Here is a 19,802-nt window from a genome sequence, read left to right on the forward strand (position 1 = left end):
AGTGGCTGAATAAAATGCATTCAAAAGCTTTCAAATGACAGCTGAGAGCAGACAGAAAGTTATTTTAAAACGGTTTATTTTCCATGCTTCCTGGAACAAAAATAATAATGTATAAGTGAAATGCACAAAACTAAACTATATTTACAAGATAAAAAAAAACAATCACAATACTATATACCAAATATTTAGATGTGTAATTATCTGAATGAGGAGCATAAAATCACAACCAACATCTCAGATCAAGATAAGTAGAAGTTTCCTCTGCCTTTCATGACAACATATAGTTTGACAAAATTAGAAATTTAGATCCATATGTGACTTAAAAGCAGTTGAGAAGAGGCAGTCTGTTCTGAGCACATAAAAGTATGAATCAGTCACTGAGCTCCTCCTCATCACTGAAGTAGGTGCTCTTTTTGATCCTGGGCTTGTGGGTGTCGTCTGATGTAGATGCGTGAGACGCATCCTCTGTGACCTGCTTCTTTCTCTTCTCCTCCTCCTCAACGTGTGCTTGCTGATGATGACAGGCAAAAAGTTAGATTTCTCTTTGAGCCCATTTTTACAGGGAATATTAATGTATGAAGACTGAACCATAGTTTCTATAATATTCACTGACCTGGAAAGCAATTGCCTGACTTAAACTGTCCAATGCTGGATCCTCTCCTTCTTCCTCACTGTCCTCTGGTTCTCTAAAAGGACAAAAACAACATATTTATTTTCTCTTATATTATTTTCAATTAATTACATATAAAATATTAAGTGCATACTAGGTACTAGTTTAAAAATTAATTCTACTAGGAAGTACTTACACCTCCTCAGGCTGCTGAACCTTTTTCTTCTTTTTCTTTTCTTTTTTAGGTGGAGGCTCTCTCTCTCCAAGTAAATTTTTGGGACAGGCGTAACTCAAGTGCCCTTCTTCCTAGCAGAGACAAATGACATGACGAAACAGTGTAAGAATCTCAAAAACTTTTCTCCATCCATAAAGTTTAAATTGTACAAGACTTCACTAAAACTGTAAGTTCTATCCTATCTATCTATGATAAATACAACACAACCAACACGTCAACAATATCAATGGATCAGAAAACTTACCCCACATTCATAACACTTGGATTTGTCTGTGTAGTTTCTCTTTCTGATGAATTCTGTAGCTCTCCCATTGTCAATGGCAATGCTGGCCTTCACCGTTCTCCCAAACAACTGAAAGAGCAATCAAGCACTTTGGCTCCTTGTGTGTTTTTTTTAATCAGACACTTACTAAGTCTTAATGTTATGTTAAAACAGCATACCTGTTTGTTGTTTAGCGAGCGGGCACAATTATGAGCAGTCTCTCTGTCTAGGAACAGCACAAACGCCACTCCCTTACTCATCCGTGTCTGCTTATCTTTGACAACAGTCACCCTTCAGAAAATGACATTGTGACTATGATCAAGATATACTTTGATATAGTGGTATGAGTATAACAATCTCTTCATTGCAGACCAAAGGAAACTTACTTGACAACCTTCCCATATTTCGAGCATAGCTGTGGGGAAATTGCAAAAAATAAGTAAACGATATTTATAAATGAAATGCAAAAATGCTGTAGTAAAATAATGTAATATGGGGGGAGTAGATATCCCTTATTCTAAGAAACTTAATCAAATATTTAGAGAGTGCCCAACATAAACAGTGAAGTGTGTCAGATGCTTCAAGGTCATTTGCTCAACTAATACTAGTGATAGTGAGCTTTGCATCTGAGTGCAGGAAATTACTGGTCTTGTTGAAAAACATCAAGCAGGATTTCTTCTTTAGACAGAGCACTGATAAGAACCCCAAGAATATGATAATGGGTTTCCCACATATGTTAGATAAGATTTGAGAACTCAATAAGGAAACATTTTGTATGTTCCTATGCCTTAGATTGTTATGCAAATTGCACAGGTATTCCACAAATGACTCAACTTTCCCCTATGACATGAGACAGCTTATCCCCAAGTCCTATTTATTTGTCCCTATATGATATAGATGCTTTATTCTAATTTCATCTGAAATATAATTATGTATATTACCCCACTCTCCCCTATATAATTAATGGGTCCACTTAATGTCAACATAATTGTAACATGCAACTGGGTACCTTGTGCAAATCGTTGTTTGTCAAGGAGAATGGGATGTTCGACACATAAACAGTGCTTTTGCTAGGCGCTAAACCACCACTCATCTTTATCTCTGATATCTGAAAAGGAACAAATAACATTTATCACAACATGCATATACACATAAAGCAAAATATGGTACTAAAGAGCTTACGGGACATTTCAGACTTACTTAACCACGAGAATCTTACTTAAAGCATGTTTACGATGATGAAAATAACTGCGTTTGTCATGTTTAACTTGTCTAAAATGTAGATGTTTAACCAGCGTGTAATGCGAATTCAAAATATCAGCAGCTCAGCGTGACCCGGAAGTTAAAAGACGACTCCGCTGTCACAACATAGCAGTCTCTCTCAGAAAACAAATTCACAAAATGTATTTCTACTAATAAAAATCAACAGGACTCATTAAAAGACATTAAAATAAATATATAGTGAGCAATAGCATCAATTTTAATTTAGCAGTTATTTTTTAAAGATTGTCAGTCATTATTTTGAAAAAAATATTTGGTCTGGATCCGGAAACGTGTTTTTGATTGAGGCTGTGGAGTTTTGTTTGTCAACGGGCTGAGTGTTTCGCCACGTTTGGTCTTAAAATTATTATTTCATTAAAGTTTTTTGACTACGAAATATTTGAAAAATGGTAAACTGAGAGGAGATATGTCAAGCAAAGCACGTAAACGGTATGTAAACGCTTGGTTTGGGGTTATGCATGTGTTCTCAGTATGTAACGTTACTGGTGAAAAACGGTATTGCAGAGTCTGATTTAAATGAGTTTATTATAAATAAGAGTTTGTTTGCTGGAAATACGTGCATTTGGGTAAAAACACACATTATTATAAATTGGAGTTGATTGTGAATTGTAGCACAAACAAACAGGTCAACGCAGCTGAGCTATAAAGAAAGGTTCGGATGAGCGCGTGCTTTCTGTGATACAAACATATAGGTTTCGATTACGCTGAGCATTTTTACTTATCGATCTAATAAGCACAATGGTGAAAGCAGATGATAATATAATAAAATATGATACGCTATTATTTCTATTAAATCATAAAAAGTTTAGTTTTAGGTCTAGTTACTGATTGGTCAATACAGCATTTCAGCCCGATTAGCTTGTCAATGCGCAGCGCATCAACATCATATCGTGGTTTTTTGTTGCATAGCAACGTTCTCTTACGTCAGGAAATGTATATTTTAGCAGAATTAAACCGGAATTAAACGATTTGTGTTCAAAATCAAATAGCAACTGTTTTGCAAAACCAATAATGAACTCGGGGCCCTGCTGCATTGTAAAATACATTCATGAAAAAAAGGGGTTTTGCGCCAACAACGCCATCTAGCCTTTACTATTTTATTTTTAAACAGTTCATCTTGTATTAGAAGTACTAAAAATGTGTATTTTCTACAATACAAAGCATGCATGTTACGTGAATAAGTCAGTTTTTTTTTCTTCTATTTTCTGTTAGGCAAAACTCAATATATTTATCAGTCATACTTAATGGTTACAGTTACATTTACATTTATTCATTTAGCAGAAGCTTTTATCCAAAATGACTTACAAATTAGAACAATAGAAGCAGTTAAACTAACAATAGGACAACAATATGCAAGTGCCATGACCCTTCCCATAAAGATAACAGATATAGAATAGAAGATAAAGTGTTAGTATTAATGGATCAAGTGTTGCCGAAAAATGTTATATATAATATATAACTCATATATACATTCATATATATATAACTCATATATACATTCATATATATATAACTCATATATACATTCATATATATATAACTCATATATACATTCATATTTCTGTCTCATTTGTTACTAGATAATCGTCATACAACTGAAGACATCGACTTTCCATCCAAAAACTAAAAGTAAGTTATTTAGAAGAATATGTTTTTTAAAGTTTGATTAAAATGTAATTAAAAAAAAAATTTAATATGATTATATTAATAAATATAAAATATTATGCAGTCTTTAAAGTTATTTATTGGTTTTCTGGTTGTCATAAATGCCTGTTCTTTTTTTTTTATTTGTTTAGTTTAAAATAATTTAACTTTGATGTAATAACATTTTTAGATAACTCATGTGTAAGTTCCATATTGTTACAGTGGTTTAAATAATGTTAATTTGTCATCTGTGTCTGTTTGTTTGTACCTCAGTGGCTTTTAGGAGAGATCGAAATATTAGAGATATTTACGAGGACCGGTTTCCTCCAGACAGAGCGGTAAATACTTATTTGTCATAATTGTTCAGACATTTGGATCATGCTGTGAAAGAAACAGCCTTGCTTGAGCTCTTTTGACGTTCCAGGGTCCATTTCCAAGAGGAGCTCAAGGAGATAGGAGACCTCCCTTTGGGCGGCCGGACGAGGACTATGGCCGTGGTGGTTTTGAATACGATGGCCCTCGGTTTTACCCAAACGGTGCCCCTCGCAACTACCATGGAGATGATCAGAGAGGTTACCATGGAGACAGCCATCACTCATTTCCAAATGACCACAGGGGTGGGCCACCTGGTCGAAGGGTAAGCATCAAAGATCAGGTATGGATTCATTTTTTATGTATTTTTTACTTTCTTTTTAAGTTAGTGTTAGTGTCTTTTGTGTTGTTTGTATTATAGGGATATTAATATTAGTAATATTAATATTATTGCTATTTGATTGTCCTGAGATGATTCTTTGTAATGTTATCAATCAGTTCAATAAAAATAAAAAGATATGTAAAATTAAAAGATCAGATATTGAAAACACTCAACACTTTACAATTGTGTGTCTTGCATTTTCATCATATCATTGCGTTTTGCATTTCAGCAGGAAGACTTCCAGTACTACAGAGGGCCAAGAGAGGAACCTCATGGTGGTCGCCAAATGGACTTTAGGTATTTCACGAGTACAGCTTGCCATAAAGGAAAATATGTATTATATGATGGGCTTATTCTGAATAAACTAAGACTTCTTTTGTTTCTTTTTGCTCTTTGGAAATTGAGGAAGTACTCTCTCTTGCCATATATTCAGATTAGAGTTTGCGAAAGTTAACCTCCAAATGTGGTTTGAGTGACCTTAAAAAACATTTTGAATCCTCTTTACACTCTTATTTAGTGCTGACCACTTGTGGATCTTAATACGGAGTGTAAACGGGGTCAAGGGTAGGGAGGGATGTTCATTCAAACTAATTTAATTTCCCCAGCAGATGGCAGACCTGTTCCTCTTGGAAACAAGCTGTGTTCCCTCCAGCTTGTTTTTATACTTTGTTTCTTGGCTTCCCTTCTTCTCTCACTCAAAGTGAAGTTTCTTAATACAGAGCATAAATCAAACTCTGAGTTGTCCTACATTCTCTGTTTGTTTTTTTTTTTTTGGTTCAGCTCCCTTGGAAATACCCACAGACAGTCACCCAGCATCCCAGTGGTTTTCCATATGTCTTAAAGGGGTGGTATAATGCCCTTTTCACAAGATGTAAAATAAGTCTTTAATGTAATGAGTGTGTATGTGAAGTTTTAGCTCAAATACCCCACAGATATTTTAATATAGCATGTTAAAATTGTCACTTTTTGAGGGTGAGCAAAAACACAGCTGCTGCTTGCATCACAGGGGGCGGAGCTTCAACAGCTTGTGTCCCTTTACCTCACACAGACATGCACTGGAAATTTCAAAAACCTTTAGCCTTTTATGTTCAAACCGAAGTCAGAAAGATGGAGAGACTCAAGAAGTGACAACATGTAGACATTTCTGAATGGTTAGTTGATGAATTTATGTAGCTTATATGGTTATCTTCTAGTCATTGATTAGCATATTCTGTCTTGATAATCTATAAATCGCATTCCCGGGGGTGGATTTATGTAAATTTTAGGATTAGTGATGTCACTAACCCGGGAGGAATGTCGTGTAGTCTTTAATCTCCCTTTGTTTTGAACTTTGAGCGTAGTAACTTTGCAGACGTTGTTTATGCTCAAACAGCAACATTACACACTAAATAAAGTTAGAAAAGTGAAATCATATTCAACCACCCCTTTAATCTGACTTTTTCCAGTAATGATTCGCAACTGTTCACAGCAGGGATGGAGGGCAGCCAAAAGAGCTTCGTGTTGGTCCACCCCTTCTAAAAGAGAGCGTCAGCAAAACTTTTAAATGGTGACATCATGGTTTTCTTAATTGGTCAAATTCAGAGTCTGTACAAGAATGCAGTATTTTTCTTAAAGGTAGAAACAGAATACACTTGCATAGGGTTTAAATTTCTTTATAGACATTTAACAAATAAGGACACTGGCTAAACTTTGAGCATGCTGACAAAGATAAATTTTATATAATTTTGTATATATATATATATATATATATATATATATATATATATATATATATATATATATATATATATATATATATATATATATATATATATATATATTCTATAAATAAATATATATGCAATTAAATATTTCATTCATTTTAAACACTCACACACATATTTAATTCTGACATATTAAATAAAAAACCTTTAAAACCTTTAAAATAATACCAAAAAGATTATTTGTACAAAACCCAGTCTTACCACTTGGTGGCGCTTTTGTATTTAGTCAGTAAAGCGTGCTTGTCTAAGCCTCTCTTCATATTAAAATCAGAAATTTTAAAGATTACGTTTTAAATAAATGTTCTTTATATGGCCATATAAAGCATTTTCCTGCTAATTCGTATAATCTTGGATGTCAGGCATGCTTTAAAGTACTTGTTTTGACCTTTTCAGTGCTTAAATCTATTGTGATGGCTTGCGATTGGGAGTGAGAGGTTAACCTTTTTTTGGCTTGGGCTAATATCCTGGCTTCATATTGGCAGTAAAGACAGACATGTGGTAATTTGCTCTGTTAGTCCAGGGCAGACAGGGTCACCTGCACTTCAAACAGATGTGAGGGTCATTAAAGTTTTGCGAGGTCACTGTGTGCGGACACATTGTCGTGTGTGTTTGTGAGAGAGGAACCTGGCTGGGGTTCAGGCCAGGGTCACTCGGACCAGGTGCCTGTGATTCTTTTACGTCCCGCTCTCCTGCGCGGCAGGCCATATAAGTGGCACGTAATCATCCTGCGCGACCGGCGGGCCTTAGCAAGGAAACCGAGTCGAGGGGGAGCAGAGTAAACTGAAGGGGGTTTTACTGCCGCTAGAACAGATGTGTGTTAATGAATGTCTTGGTTGCGGGTGAACTCGGCAGAGCTGCGGTGCTGCTCTGTTAGGCAGCGCTGCAACTTTTTACAAGCCTCATTTTGCCCTCCTCTTTGTGCAGTTTATATTGAGTTGCAATTTACAAGCAGGATGTGAAGCCTCTGGCATGGTCCTACACATAGAGGTAAAGTCTTAAAGGAGAACTCGGCAACTCTAGCGAACTCTAGTCACTTCTTCGATTGACGCATTTCGACTTTTTGATTTTCTATTTTGTTGTCGCATGTTTTCCCCACGAGCTCCCCCTACAGCTGTGGGGGGGCGTATATGTCACAACACGGTCGTAAAAAAACTCACTTGCGGCGGCCTCCTCCCCCTCTCTACCGCTGCTCATGTGCGTTTGTTTTGATCGGAGCAAGCCAACTGAATCGTGTGGAGCTTTGTCTACCGAGGTGGGTAATCTGGTAATACATCATACATGCGTGTGTGTTTATGTTGAATTGCCATAAAGCGATTCGTGTTTCGCGCTCGTTCTCGTTCTCGTTCTCGCTTCTCACGAGACTTCCAATTTCTATTTTGCCGGGACGGTAGTCCCCAGGTTGCAAGGTTGGTTTTCCGCCTGGGAACGCTGGGGGGAGCGGGGAAAGTCACCAATATCACCAGAACAGGTTGTTTAACCATCCAAATGATTTCTAGACAGTTTTATTAAGTTAAAAAAGTTACCAAGTTCTCCTTTAAATGAGGCAGAGCCCAGTGTGGAGACTAGTTTAAGAGAATCTCCTCTGTATCAGGACCAGGGGTGCCCTGCATAACTAATAGGTTTCAAACAAGTCTTTATGGACATTACTAAATCATAATTTGATTTTCTGAATATTCAGTGACCCTTAGAAATCATTCAACATAGAATGAAAGTGAGTTCAAGTGCTGGTTTGGACCCCGTTGGCATTCATAATATGGACAAAAACAATTGAAACATTCTGTAAAATCTATTTAACTTTTTATTGAGAATATCTTATGCTAATATTTCTTACCCATAATGTGAATGCAAATATTTGTCGTCTTTTTCCTTTCCCTGTTCAGACCGAGTAATCGTGCTGGTCCTCCCCCAAACGCTCGAGTCCAGGGTTCTTACCCTCAGCCCAGGTCTCTGCCTGCAATAGCCCCTGATGCTGGAGACGACAATCTCATGCAGGCCATTATGAACCTAGACCGGGGGTTTGTATTCAGACATGTTATGTAAAATGCACCATATTGTTCTACTAGGAAACAAATACTTAAAACCTGAATGTGTTTGTGCCCTGTCACAGGGAGGAGCGGGACAGCTTGAGACGAAAGGCACCCTTCCCGCCAGTACGTGAACGCTCTCCAGCTCGGCGGGACGTCCCCCCTTCCCCTCACAGTCGGTCGGGGTCCAGCATAAGCAGCCGCAGCTACTCACCAGAGCGGGGCAAAGCGCACCCTATCTTGCCCCAGCAGGGGAAAAGTATGAAACATCTTCAGTCTTCACTTCAGTGATTTATATTACATACACACAAGTTTGGGGTTGAGGTCTTTTATGCTCACCAACACTGCATTTAATTTTTAAAATACAGCTAAAATACTACTAAATTTTAATAGAACTATTTTTATATTTTACTATTTTTAAATGTAATTTTTTACTGTGATGGCAAAGCTGAATTTTCAGCAGCTGTTTCTCCAGACTTCAGTGTCACAAGATCCTTCATAAATCATTTAAAGGAGAACTTGGTAGCTTTTTTAACTTAATAAAACTGTCTAGAAATCATTTGGATGGTTAAACAACCTGTTCTGGTGATATTGGTGACTTTCCCCGCTCCCCCCAACGTTCCCAGGCGGAAAACCAACCTTGCAACTTGTTCACTACCGTCCCGGCAAGATAGAAATTGGAAGTCTCGTGAGAAGCGAAAGCGAGAACGAGAACGAGCGCGAAACACAAATTGCTTTACGGCAATTCGACATAAACACACACGCATGTATGATGTATTACCAGATTACCCACCTCGGTAGACATAGCTCCACACGATACAGTTGGCTTGCTCCGATCAAAACAAACGCACATGAGCAGCGGTAGAGAAGGGGAGGAGGCCGCCGCAAGTGAGTTTTTTACGACTGTGTTGTGAAATATACGCCCCACCACAGCTGTAGGGGGAGCTCGTGGGGAAAACATGCGACAACAAAAGGGAAAATCAGCGAAGAAGTGACTAGAGTTCGCTAGAGTTGCCGAGTTCGGCTTTAAATTAAATTGACTAATGCCAGTGGTGTTCACATCACATGTATTGACAGTATTCCAAGCCATCTCATTGGTGGGATCTCCCACACACACAGACTGTAGATGATACAAAGGCTTGCAGTGTAGTATTTGAACTGTCATTGACTTTTTGAGACGTGGGAAAGCCTGTTGATTAATTTAAAGGCTTTCTTGACTAATTTACACGCTTCATTTGCGTGCCAATTTAATATGCCAAGCTGTAGACTGAAAAGACTTTGCCTGGATGCTTTATTCCTCATATAAACTAGATACACATCCTAAATGCTTCCTAGACAGGTTTGGTTTGAGTCGTTGTGTTTGAAAATAGACATGCTTGGACATGACTGCACCCAAGTGTCCACTGCAGACCTCAGATCACAGATGATGTCACTCAAGCTGTCCCAATAAAGACTACCATCTGTGTTTGTTTCCCTGTTCTCTGTTACTATAATGAGATCCTCAGTAATAAGCTCCAGAGAGACGCTTTGAGCAGCCAATACTGGATGCACATGGTTTGGTTGACATACTCCAAAAGAGAGTCTCTAGATTATGCTGTCCTAAAAAGATGGAGCAGGATTTGCATGACACTGTATGATCTAACCTCTATTACTGATGGAAGAAATGCATCAAAAACACCTGAATTGTTGGTCACTAAAAATTACAGTGCTGGTATTTTTTTTTTATGATGTACAAAAATGTTTTCCTCTGTTTCAGGATACGAGGAGCCGATTGGGCTAGGCAGAGGACCGGGTGAGTAAATCAGTGTCCTTAAGGGTGACCCACCTGAATTTGAGCCTGTAGAATGCAGCACAATTCTATATGTTGCTTAATTTTAAGCTCTCAATAAGAGTGTAGGACTCAGTACTTACCAAATAAATAAATTAATATGAGAGGCATACTAGCAAAGCTACACTACCATTGAAAGGTTTGGGGTTAGTTAAGTGTAACAGTAAAGCAGTAACCATGTGAAATATTATTACAATTCAAATAGAACAGTTATTTAAAAATATTTGACAATGTAAGTAATTCCTTACATTCCTTACAGCAGTCATTTCTCCTGTCTTCAGGGTCACATGAACTGTGTTGAAAACAGTTGTGCTGCCTGATATTTTTGTGGAAACTTCGAGACACTTTATTTTCAGGATTGTTTTGACTAAAAGTTCAAAAGCAAAAATGAAACATTATAAACGTCTTTAATTTTGACCAATTTAATGCATCCTTGCTGAATAAATTAATTTGTGCAAAAGAAAAAAGTCATACTCCTCTTGATTCCTGATCAAGAAAGCTTATGGCTCACACACAATGAGATTTTGTTTCGCTTTGCTTTATAAGTTAAAGGTCAGCCTGCAGTCACAGTAACATGAGAGAAAGCGTTGCTAATCGCACCATCGTAGAGCCTCGTTTTGTTTGTCTGCTTTCCTCTCACTTCCTTTGGCTGGGGATCGTAAAAAGTCTACAGGCGTGTGTTCCAGTGTCTGATTGCTAAACCTTCCATTCTTTTCTAGCTTTTATCCGTTCCCTTTTTACTTTTCTTTGCCAGATGTTTGATAGCAATGCCATGTACATCACAAGGAGGTTTAGATTTGAATCTTAAATCTGTTTAAATCTAAACATAACTTCTGGTCATAGACTCCTCTCCGCTCCAAATCAATTTGGCGAGCACTCCGTCTCTTTCCGAACGAATCCGTAGGTGTTGAGCCCACAGCTCACACGGAGAGGGTCACGGGGTGACACTGCAGGCACCTGGCTGTGGTTTGCCTGCAGGGAAGAGCCCTGATCAGCAGTGAGGGAACCACCTGGTTCTGCATGCCAGCTGGATATTCGGAAAGCGAGCAGGATCCGTTCCAGCATGCGAAAACGTTTACTGCACCAAATGAGTCAAGCAAGGCCATTTTCCATGGCTTTCTGGGGGATGTTGATCCAAGTCCAAACTTATAGCTGCATTGTTGGCTTGCGTCCTACAATAGATGCTTTGTTTCTTATGTTCTGATCCCAGTCTTTCATCTTCTACAGACAAGGAAAGGCCCCCCGTCCCCTCCGTGAGTGCATCACGAGATGGTTCGCCCCATAGCTCCGTATCAGTCACTAAGGTGAGTTGCGCACACACACAGCTCCCAAACAGATGTGCTTACCAGAACACTCCCTTTCATCCGCAAAAATAATAATAAGTGTGACATGCCAGCCATTTCAGCTAATGGCAAAAGAAACCACAAATCTTCTTTGAATTTCCACCAGTGACTGGAGATTTTTTCCTTCATTTTTAAAAGCTGTTTGCTTGTGCTTTTCTCTCTCTCTCTCTCTCTCTCTCTCTCTCTCTCTCTCTCTCTCTCTCTCTCTCTCTCTCTCTCTCTCTCTCTCTCTCTCTCTCTCTCTCTCTCTCTCTCTCTCTCTCTCTCTCTCTCTCTCTCTCTCTCTCTCTCTCTCTCTCTCTCTCTCTCTCTCTCTCTCTCTCTCTCTCTCTCTCTCTCTCTCTCTCTCTCTCTCTCTCTCTCTCTCTCTCTCTCTCTCTCTCTCTCTCTCTCTCTCTCCTCTGATATGATGGGTTTTAAAGGGTCCTGTTTGGCGCATGAAAGGCAAGTGGTCCGTGTCGTGTTTATTCAGACTGTAAGCACGGTTCTGACACAAAACACGGCGGGTCGCTGAAGGAGAGTTTGTGGATATCATGGGGCCACCCAGACCGCAGCAAGGCTAAAAAAAGAGGGTGAAATCCATTAGCTCAACTCTCGCCTTTATCACAAGATCTTATCGGAGGCTCAGAGCACTCTGGACATACTCTAGGGAGCTCTGAGAGCCTAAAATAAATTTGTTTAACTTTATTTCTCATGTACACTCCTCTTTTTCCCTTTTTTGTGCGTTTAGGTCAACTGAATCAGAGAACAATCAAACAAAAGTATTTTTGCTAATTTTTGTTTTTTCACAAAATGATTTAAATTTTATTTGGATCTCTGTGATTTATGGAGTTTATCTGTAATGCAAGTTGAGTTCTTTTACTGATTCGCAAGACATGGGACAGACCTGCTTTCCTTAAGAAGTTTAACAACTTTTTTCTAAACTTTTTTTAAATGGTTTAATTACAGATAATTGTGTGTACATTTGATCTATTACAACTATAATATGTCATCTCTGTCACCCAAATAGTGGACAAAATGCTTTAAAAAATATTTTCATCATTTTAAGTAGGTCTTATTAATAGCTAGCATCACCAAAAAATCCTTAATGGTTTATTGTTTCTGTGTGATGTGCAGAAATAATCTTAATATTTATAATATTATAAATGCTATTTATAATAAATAAGATATAACAATGTATAATATTTACACACACACACACACACACACACACACACACACATATATAAGCAACTGAAGCGGGAGGTTGCACCTAAACATGGGTGAATATATCTGAACATCTCCAATAGATTTATCCAGAATAATTTTGTGATATGTGAACCAAATCAACATGAAATGCCTTACTAAAGAACCTGTGTGTGTGTGTTTCTTTTGTTTGATCACTTAGTTTCACCTCTGAACCATGTGCAGATGAAAGTTGTTTCTAGTTAGTGGACGTCTCAGTCCTTGAGCCTTTGATCTTCTTCCATAGCTCTGTTCATGGAGCATAAGCCATAACCTTGTGCCTTAGATGAAAAGAATTTACCAGTGTAAACTCGGCCCGATAGGCGGTCTCTTAGTTTCAACAAACACACTTGTTTTGGGGATTCATTTTTTGAAGAACAAAGAACAAATGAAGTGCATGTAGTTCGCTGTGGTGGGCTCATATTTGTTTACAATGCCTTTTGGAGTTATTTTCTCAAATTTATATTCCTCCCCTATTAGAACAAATTATTGTTAATGGTTTAAGTTTGGTTAATTGGTATGAAACGATTCATTTTCTGAGACAAAACGTATTTTCAGGTCCAAGACGTAGATCTAAATAGAGCCAACTTGTTTCCATCCTGTCGCGCAGTGATGTTCTGCTTTGCCTGTTTTCTGTCTGGGGAAAAGGCATCTTTCTTTCCTACTTTCCTGAATGATGATTTCCAGCTTCTTTATAGCAGTTTTATGCTGAACATGTTTCTGGATTATTCTAGCTTTAACAATGCCTGGTTCTGTGAACTGCAGGAGGAAATGCCATCGGTGGAAGGGCCCACAGATGAAGTTCAGGCCACTGTGGATGAAGCTTCATCCGTCATGGACGACTTTCAGGAGCGACGAGCTCAAGCTATTGCTGCCAAGGCTCGGGAAATTGAGAAGGTTTGAGAAACACTCCAGTTGCTTTTAATCTTTTATTTCCGTGGGTCTGAGAGTATCTAAAATAGTTGGCAAGAGTGTGTTGTCATTTTTGTTTTAATGCCCTCTTTTAGGATGCTGTATTAATAGGACTGTTAGAGTTAAACAAAAAGTTCAGCTATTTACATTTTTAGGTGAATTAATGCTTTAATGCATTGAGAGATTAATTACATTGAAGTTACAGAATTTATTCTGTTCAACAGCATCATAACAACATAAGTTAAAATACGTTTGCATGCATTTTCTTTTCTCCCCTCCTTTTTGGTTACTGCATCTACTAAGGAGATACAAGGGTAAAACACCCACCATCTCAGCTTCAAAATCATCATAATTAAGTTCCTGCTCTCTCCTCTTCCTCTTTACTGGCCCTATTAAATGAGAGATGGGATCCCCCAGGAGCGGTGAGCCAGCCCTCCTATTGAGCACCAGCCTTGGTGCTGACGCTGCAAGATTTTAACTGTCTGCTTTTGATCCAACCTTGAGCTTTATTGGGTTATTTACATACAGAAAACACATCTGATTTGTGTATGCATGGCCAAGTTTTCCTCTTAATTCACAGGAGGCCCTTTGAATCAATCTGTTTTTGTGTTTGAATAGCTCTTTGTATTCTCAAACTATCACTTAAGCATATTTTTCTGCATGATTGACTGACATATCTACATTTCTGTAATTTGTTCAGGATTTTTTTTTTTTTTCTGTCCTTCAATTGATGTTGAAGTGTGTTTTGATTTGCCCTGAACACACATACTTTAGTGACAGTGTGTGGATGCCTTTCAGGCCAAAGCCTGTTATTTCACAAAGTGTGTGTGTTTCTGTTTAAGTGTCCACCAGATGTTTAGCTTCTCCTTCAATCTGGTCTAGCCATCTCTACACTCTTTACTTTACCTTTTTTTAACAAACGTTTAGCTTGCATGCTCTATACAGCATGCTTTTTATATACACTTGAACAATATACATATAAAGGTCTGTGGGACACAAAAGGAGAATTTTTTAAAAATGCGCCAGTCAATATTTTCCATGCAATACTATTGAGCAGGGTCTAAAGATTTCAAGCTTCAAACGATTCCATGTCTTCTGAAACCGTATGATGGCTTTGTGTGAAAAACAATTAAATTTAAATCGGCCCAGCTCTCCTTGACTCGATCATGAGAGTTTGTGACAAGTCAGATCTCTGATTCGATAACAAATAAGTTTAAACTGTTCAGTTCAGAAGCTTATCTGAATTATCCATTCATGAATGAGACTGATCTGGTTCTTGGGTTCAACGCACTGATACCCCTTTTCCACTAGAATGGTTTGCGTTCTAGAGCCAGAGCCTGTTTTCGGCCAGACGAAATGGAGCCTGTCGCGAACCGGCCGTGTGTTTCCATAAACTTGGAACGAACGGTGACGTAAAGCTGCTGTCACTGACTATACCTGACTATAACCAGACTATAACAGTGTGCGTCCCGATGTTTGTGCAGGCAGTGCGGAAACTGAAACCGTTGATTGAAACTGAAACCGTTGATTCACTCGCTCTCTCGCATGCTGGGTCTCTCTCGCGTGTTCTGTTTTACATATTTAGATAAAGAACAAAGTAGTGCAACGTTATTATATTAATCAATGAGACTGCCATATACAGCTAAAATTGGCACCAAAGAAATAGCCATATAGTTGTGAAACAACATGAGGGTGAGTAAATGATGAAAGAAGTTTAATTTATGGAAAAAACTATTCCTTATTTCTCTCAATATTATTGCCTTTTTATTTACTAGTTATGTTTCTTCATGAAAGTGAGCGTATTCTTCAAACAAGTTCAGTTCAAGTCATGCTCAAAGAGGAATCTAGAATGTTTTGTTATGACCAGCAAGAGGTTTATTTTACAAATGAGCCTGTGTGAATTCTAACAAGACTGAATTCCTTGCTGCTAAAGAACTGTAAGTAGGGCATCTTTGTTGTGATAGTTCTGCAGTCCACGGTGAAGCTTAATCTGGGTCTGAAGCTTAGCTTTTGAGGTCCGTAAGGGATGTTTGATTCCTTCGTTCTTTAATCGCGTTTGATGTGTCTGGACTGAAAATGTCAGATCAAATAAAATAATAGACTGCTACACAGTTACCTCTAAAGACCATCCCCTTACATGTTTTTTTCTATACTTATGTTTTCTATGCTCCTGTTCCAGAACACAGACATTAGAGTATACCCCTTTTTGCTCTTATCAATTTGAATATGCATCTTTAAAAAAACAAAAACATTTGGGATTGTAAATTAGTGCTTTGTGGTTTTTAGTGCATGTCTGCTAGCTTTGAGGGCATCTCTATTCTAATGTATATACAATAAATTTGATGACAGAAACGATTCCATTGGAGAATTTCATTGCATTTAACTGATGTTAGCTGTAGCCTTCATATATTTAGTCCATAATGCTGGGCATACAGCTGAATATATTGAAATACCATGCACCAAAATGTAATACTTTTTATATAATAAAAGCTTTGGTCTTACTAAACTATAAGTGAACTTTCAGTGAACCATTCTGAAAGTTATTAGTGTATAGATACTTTCCCACTTTTCCCTCCTTGTCTCTCCCACCCTTCCTGAATAATTCTCTGCTATCTATACCCGGAATCAGGAATCAGCCTCCCACAGTACAAAAATGACACATGAAAGGCTGACCAAGAACACACACACACTCGCGAGGTCCCGTTCAGCCTTCCTGTTTGATTGGGTAACAGAGGTGGGGTTCATAGGAAGTGTATGGAAGTAGAGCATGCACCAGGAAATCACTTCCCAGCATTCTTGGCATTGTTATGAATTATTTAATCTTAGCGTGGTTCTAGTGGCTTTGTATGTTCAAGGTTATAAAGCAACTCATAATAGGACACAGCAATAGGTGTTTTTTTTCCCTAAAATTAGATTCATGAATCACAATTGATGCTGTTAAAATGTTTATTTTAATTGTTCTAAAGCAGCAGAAGTAGCATTCACTTTAAAAATTGTGGTATTTCGAAACTTTGTTAACTTCGGCCAACATCCTTCCTTACTGAGTTTAGTGGTGGTTTATTCTGAGCCTAGAAGTCTTTTATAACTGTACTCGGAGGGCATTGTGAATTGCATTAGGCCACATGTAGTTGTTGGTCTTTTCTTTTAATAAAATGTATTCATGGTAAGCTTTATCTTGTGTTTCCATTTGCAGGTCCCAGGACCTGTTACTCATATTTGGTTACAGATTTAAACAAACTATTAACCCCAAAGTATTAGCACAATTTGTACTGCAGGTATAAATGGCACCTCAAATCGTCGTGTGTTTTGTGGAGACACTACTTGTGCTATTATTGGTTTAAACAGTCTGGCTGATATAAATCCCATAGATTGTAAGGACTCGAAAATCATAGAGGCTAAAGGTGTGGTCATATTTACCTCTCCTTGCTGAAATTCCGCTGGTGGAATCCTGTCATTTTAATAGGAGTTTACGCAATCACAAATTTTATGTTAGGGTGAAACATTTCCCCACACGGATTTCTCTTTCAAGTTTTTCACACAAATTCACCACATTGACCAACAGAATGCTGCTTGGTTTGACTTCTATGTGAGCTGTGCTGCTTGCATTGTAGGCTATAAGGTTTATTGGCTGAGCATTAATGCAGTTTAAATAGTCACACAGATTGACTCTGTAACTGCAGTCTCTCATAATGCGCAGCCTCGGGTTACAGAGAACTTCCTTTCTACATCATTTATCCATTCTATTCTGGAATGTTCTAATTGACTATTAGAGTCTTCTCATTGAACCTATTTGACTAAATGACTATTAGAGACAGTTCTCACACAAGAACTTTGTGGGCTTTGTGTGTGGGCCTCTGTGATTCCTGGAACCAGGTGATCTCATTTTACTAGTACCTGACTCAGCCATGGGAAAGAGCCCATGTGAAAGCTAATGAGGAGCTCCTTGCTAAAATTATTAGTCAGCACAATTAGTTGGGTGGGCACATTTCTTTCCAGACCTAAAGCTTGTGGGGGCAGGTAGTGGGAATCACTGAGGATATGAATTGTCTTTATTTATTTTAACATTATTATTATGCCCAATTTTTTAGTTCCTGTTATATTTTAAGTACTTCCAGATGTTGTTGTCTGGTTATGTAATGTTGGGGCCATGTCAAAAGCTATGTTGAGATCTTTAACCAGTTTCAGTTTCTTTTAGTTCAGTTGGGTGTACCATCGTAAATTCATGACAGTCTGATTTTATATCGGTCTCCTGATGTAAATTGTAGAGTAAATTTCAAGATATGATCTTCAGCTATAAGTTACATGTCCTAAGGGCTGTGTGTAAGTGAAGGTAATTGCAGAGGTTATGCAGACTCCCCTGGGTCTGAAGCATTGCTTTGATGTCCAGAAGTGTTTGATTATCCAACCACAGTAAACATAACTGAGCTCTGAGAGTTTTGGTTTGGGGCTTTGTACTATCGTCTGGATGGCAGATCAGAAAGACAGAACGTTCTCCCACATACACAACAAAACCACGCTCTATCCTCATGACTTCTGTGAACAGAAAAAGTTCGATTAAAAGTTAGATGGTTCTTGAGACAATGCTCTGATTGTCCACACAATGCATTTGCCAAGTAAAATACAAGTATGATACCTGGGCAAGCCGGTGAAAAAATCGTATTCTTGAGCTCCAGGATTAATTTTTATTTTCAAGAAATTGTCTGAGCATATCAAGGCATGTGTTTCTGTGTTGGTTAGAGAGCCAAATGGAAATAAAAATTGCTCAATACAGCACATTTAACTTTCTTTACAATACCTTTTCTTTTCATTCCTTCTCATTTTCTGAGTTGTAGTTTTTATAAGTGGCTAGACATGAACATATACTGTAATGTGGTGATTTGGGATTTCCCATTAACATTTGAATGCACACAATCCTCATTTTAAAGCAGATGCGTACATTTTCTTAAATCATCCTGTTGGACATTTTTGCGGCATTATAATTTCAAACATTGGGCTGTGTGTTGTATAGGTCTATCGCCAGGACTGTGAGACGTTTGGCATGGTGGTGAAGATGCTTGTGTCCAAGGAACCCACCTTAGAGAAGCACCTGCAGAACCCACTAAAAGAGAACCTGGTTGAGATCCGTGAGCGATGCCTTGCGGACTTGCAACACTTCATTGCTGAACTCGATGAGGTGGTACGACAGCCTGAACCTGCTGTCTAAGATGGCCCCATTTTACTTGACCAGCAGTTTTGTTGTTTATCTCTGAACCTACACAAGAGTCCTTCATTGTTTTTATGACTTATGTGTCCCCCCTAAAAGAAATCTTCCCGGGGCAGGGAAAATCTCTTTATATTTTTCATTTATGCAGTCCCATTTATCCATTGATGATAGACTGTATAATCTCTTTGTAACCTTTCAACATTAAGGAGTAATAAAAAAGAAAATAGATTGCAAACACAAGGAAATTAATGCCAGCAGATGGTTTGCTTTGTTCCTTATTTATTGCAGAAGCTAAGGTTTATTAACCCATTGAGGAGATTTACAAGATAATGCTGGTTGTCCTAATCAAGCATGTATAAATTGAAAGGGTTCCATGTTGTTGCCAATTAAATCACTTAAATTCTTACAGAGCAATGATAAATGTTGATGAATGAATTATGGTAACTAATCTTTATGGGTTTAGTTAATTGCTGCTATCTGTAGTACGGTTAAGCTGTGCAGCTGAAAATAATGCATTTTCGTTTTATTTCAAAATCAAGATTTCCAGCCACGCCCACTATATTATGAAGCCCAACACAAGTATTTGTGTAGTTTTTCTTTGTATAGTATTAAAGAACTTGTCTTGAAGTTACTATAATGCATGTTTTTCCTTTTGATTTAATACACCCTTTTTGTGATCTCATGTTTGCAATTAAATAAAGTCGCTGTGTTTAGTAATCAAATATTTTTTGTAGTTTTCTCAAGCAGTCAGTGAATAAATGAAGAAAAAAAAATCAAGT

At 38.0% G+C, this 19,802-nt stretch overlaps 2 protein-coding genes across 4 annotated transcripts; one reads left to right on the top strand and one right to left on the bottom strand.

The window, feature by feature from the left end:
• Positions 1–11: 11 nt before the first annotated feature.
• Positions 12–2,674, bottom strand: zcrb1 (zinc finger CCHC-type and RNA binding motif 1). Its single transcript, XM_081364134.1, has 8 exons — positions 2,308–2,674; positions 2,117–2,215; positions 1,494–1,522; positions 1,287–1,398; positions 1,090–1,197; positions 807–916; positions 614–686; positions 12–511 (listed from the first exon to the last, which is right to left on the bottom strand). The coding sequence occupies exons 2-8, from the start codon at positions 2,198–2,200 to the stop codon at positions 371–373; spliced, it is 657 nt and encodes a 218-aa protein (XP_081220260.1). The 5' UTR covers positions 2,201–2,215; positions 2,308–2,674; the 3' UTR covers positions 12–370.
• On the top strand, positions 2,650–19,745 carry pphln1 (periphilin 1). 3 transcript variants are annotated; one of them, XM_081364131.1, is made up of 11 exons: positions 2,650–2,817; positions 3,969–4,017; positions 4,306–4,370; positions 4,457–4,687; positions 4,956–5,023; positions 8,370–8,504; positions 8,597–8,772; positions 10,270–10,305; positions 11,569–11,645; positions 13,674–13,805; positions 18,829–19,745. In XM_081364131.1, coding segments are annotated over exons 2-11 (1,116 nt in total). In that variant the 5' UTR covers positions 2,650–2,817; positions 3,969–4,016; the 3' UTR covers positions 19,024–19,745. The 3 variants fall into 3 exon arrangements, with proteins under 3 accessions (XP_081220257.1, XP_081220258.1, XP_081220259.1); XM_081364132.1 differs by having other exon boundaries at positions 2,655–2,817; positions 4,457–4,669; XM_081364133.1 differs by having other exon boundaries at positions 2,676–2,817; positions 4,457–4,669; positions 4,959–5,023.
• The last annotated feature ends 57 nt before the right edge of the window (positions 19,746–19,802 follow it).

The sequence above is a fragment of the Scardinius erythrophthalmus genome (assembly GCF_964197995.2).
Source record: "Scardinius erythrophthalmus genome assembly, chromosome: 4".
Taxonomy (NCBI): Eukaryota; Metazoa; Chordata; class Actinopteri; order Cypriniformes; family Leuciscidae; genus Scardinius; species Scardinius erythrophthalmus.

Bases quoted from the DNA above. Each gene is read 5' to 3' on its own strand.
- zcrb1 (XM_081364134.1), bottom strand. From the start codon at position 2,200: ATGAGTGGTGGTTTAGCGCCTAGCAAAAGCACTGTTTATGTGTCGAAC. The intron at 1,198-1,286 runs GTATGCTGTTTT...TTGCTCTTTCAG, and splicing joins GCTCGCTAAACAACAAACAG to TTGTTTGGGAGAACGGTGAA. The intron at 687-806 runs GTAAGTACTTCC...TTGTCCTTTTAG, and splicing joins GTTCAGCAGCCTGAGGAGGT to AGAACCAGAGGACAGTGAGG.
- pphln1 (XM_081364131.1), top strand. The intron at 4,688-4,955 runs GTATGGATTCAT...TTTGCATTTCAG, and splicing joins GGGTAAGCATCAAAGATCAG to CAGGAAGACTTCCAGTACTA. The intron at 8,505-8,596 runs GTTTGTATTCAG...GCCCTGTCACAG, and splicing joins ATTATGAACCTAGACCGGGG to GGAGGAGCGGGACAGCTTGA.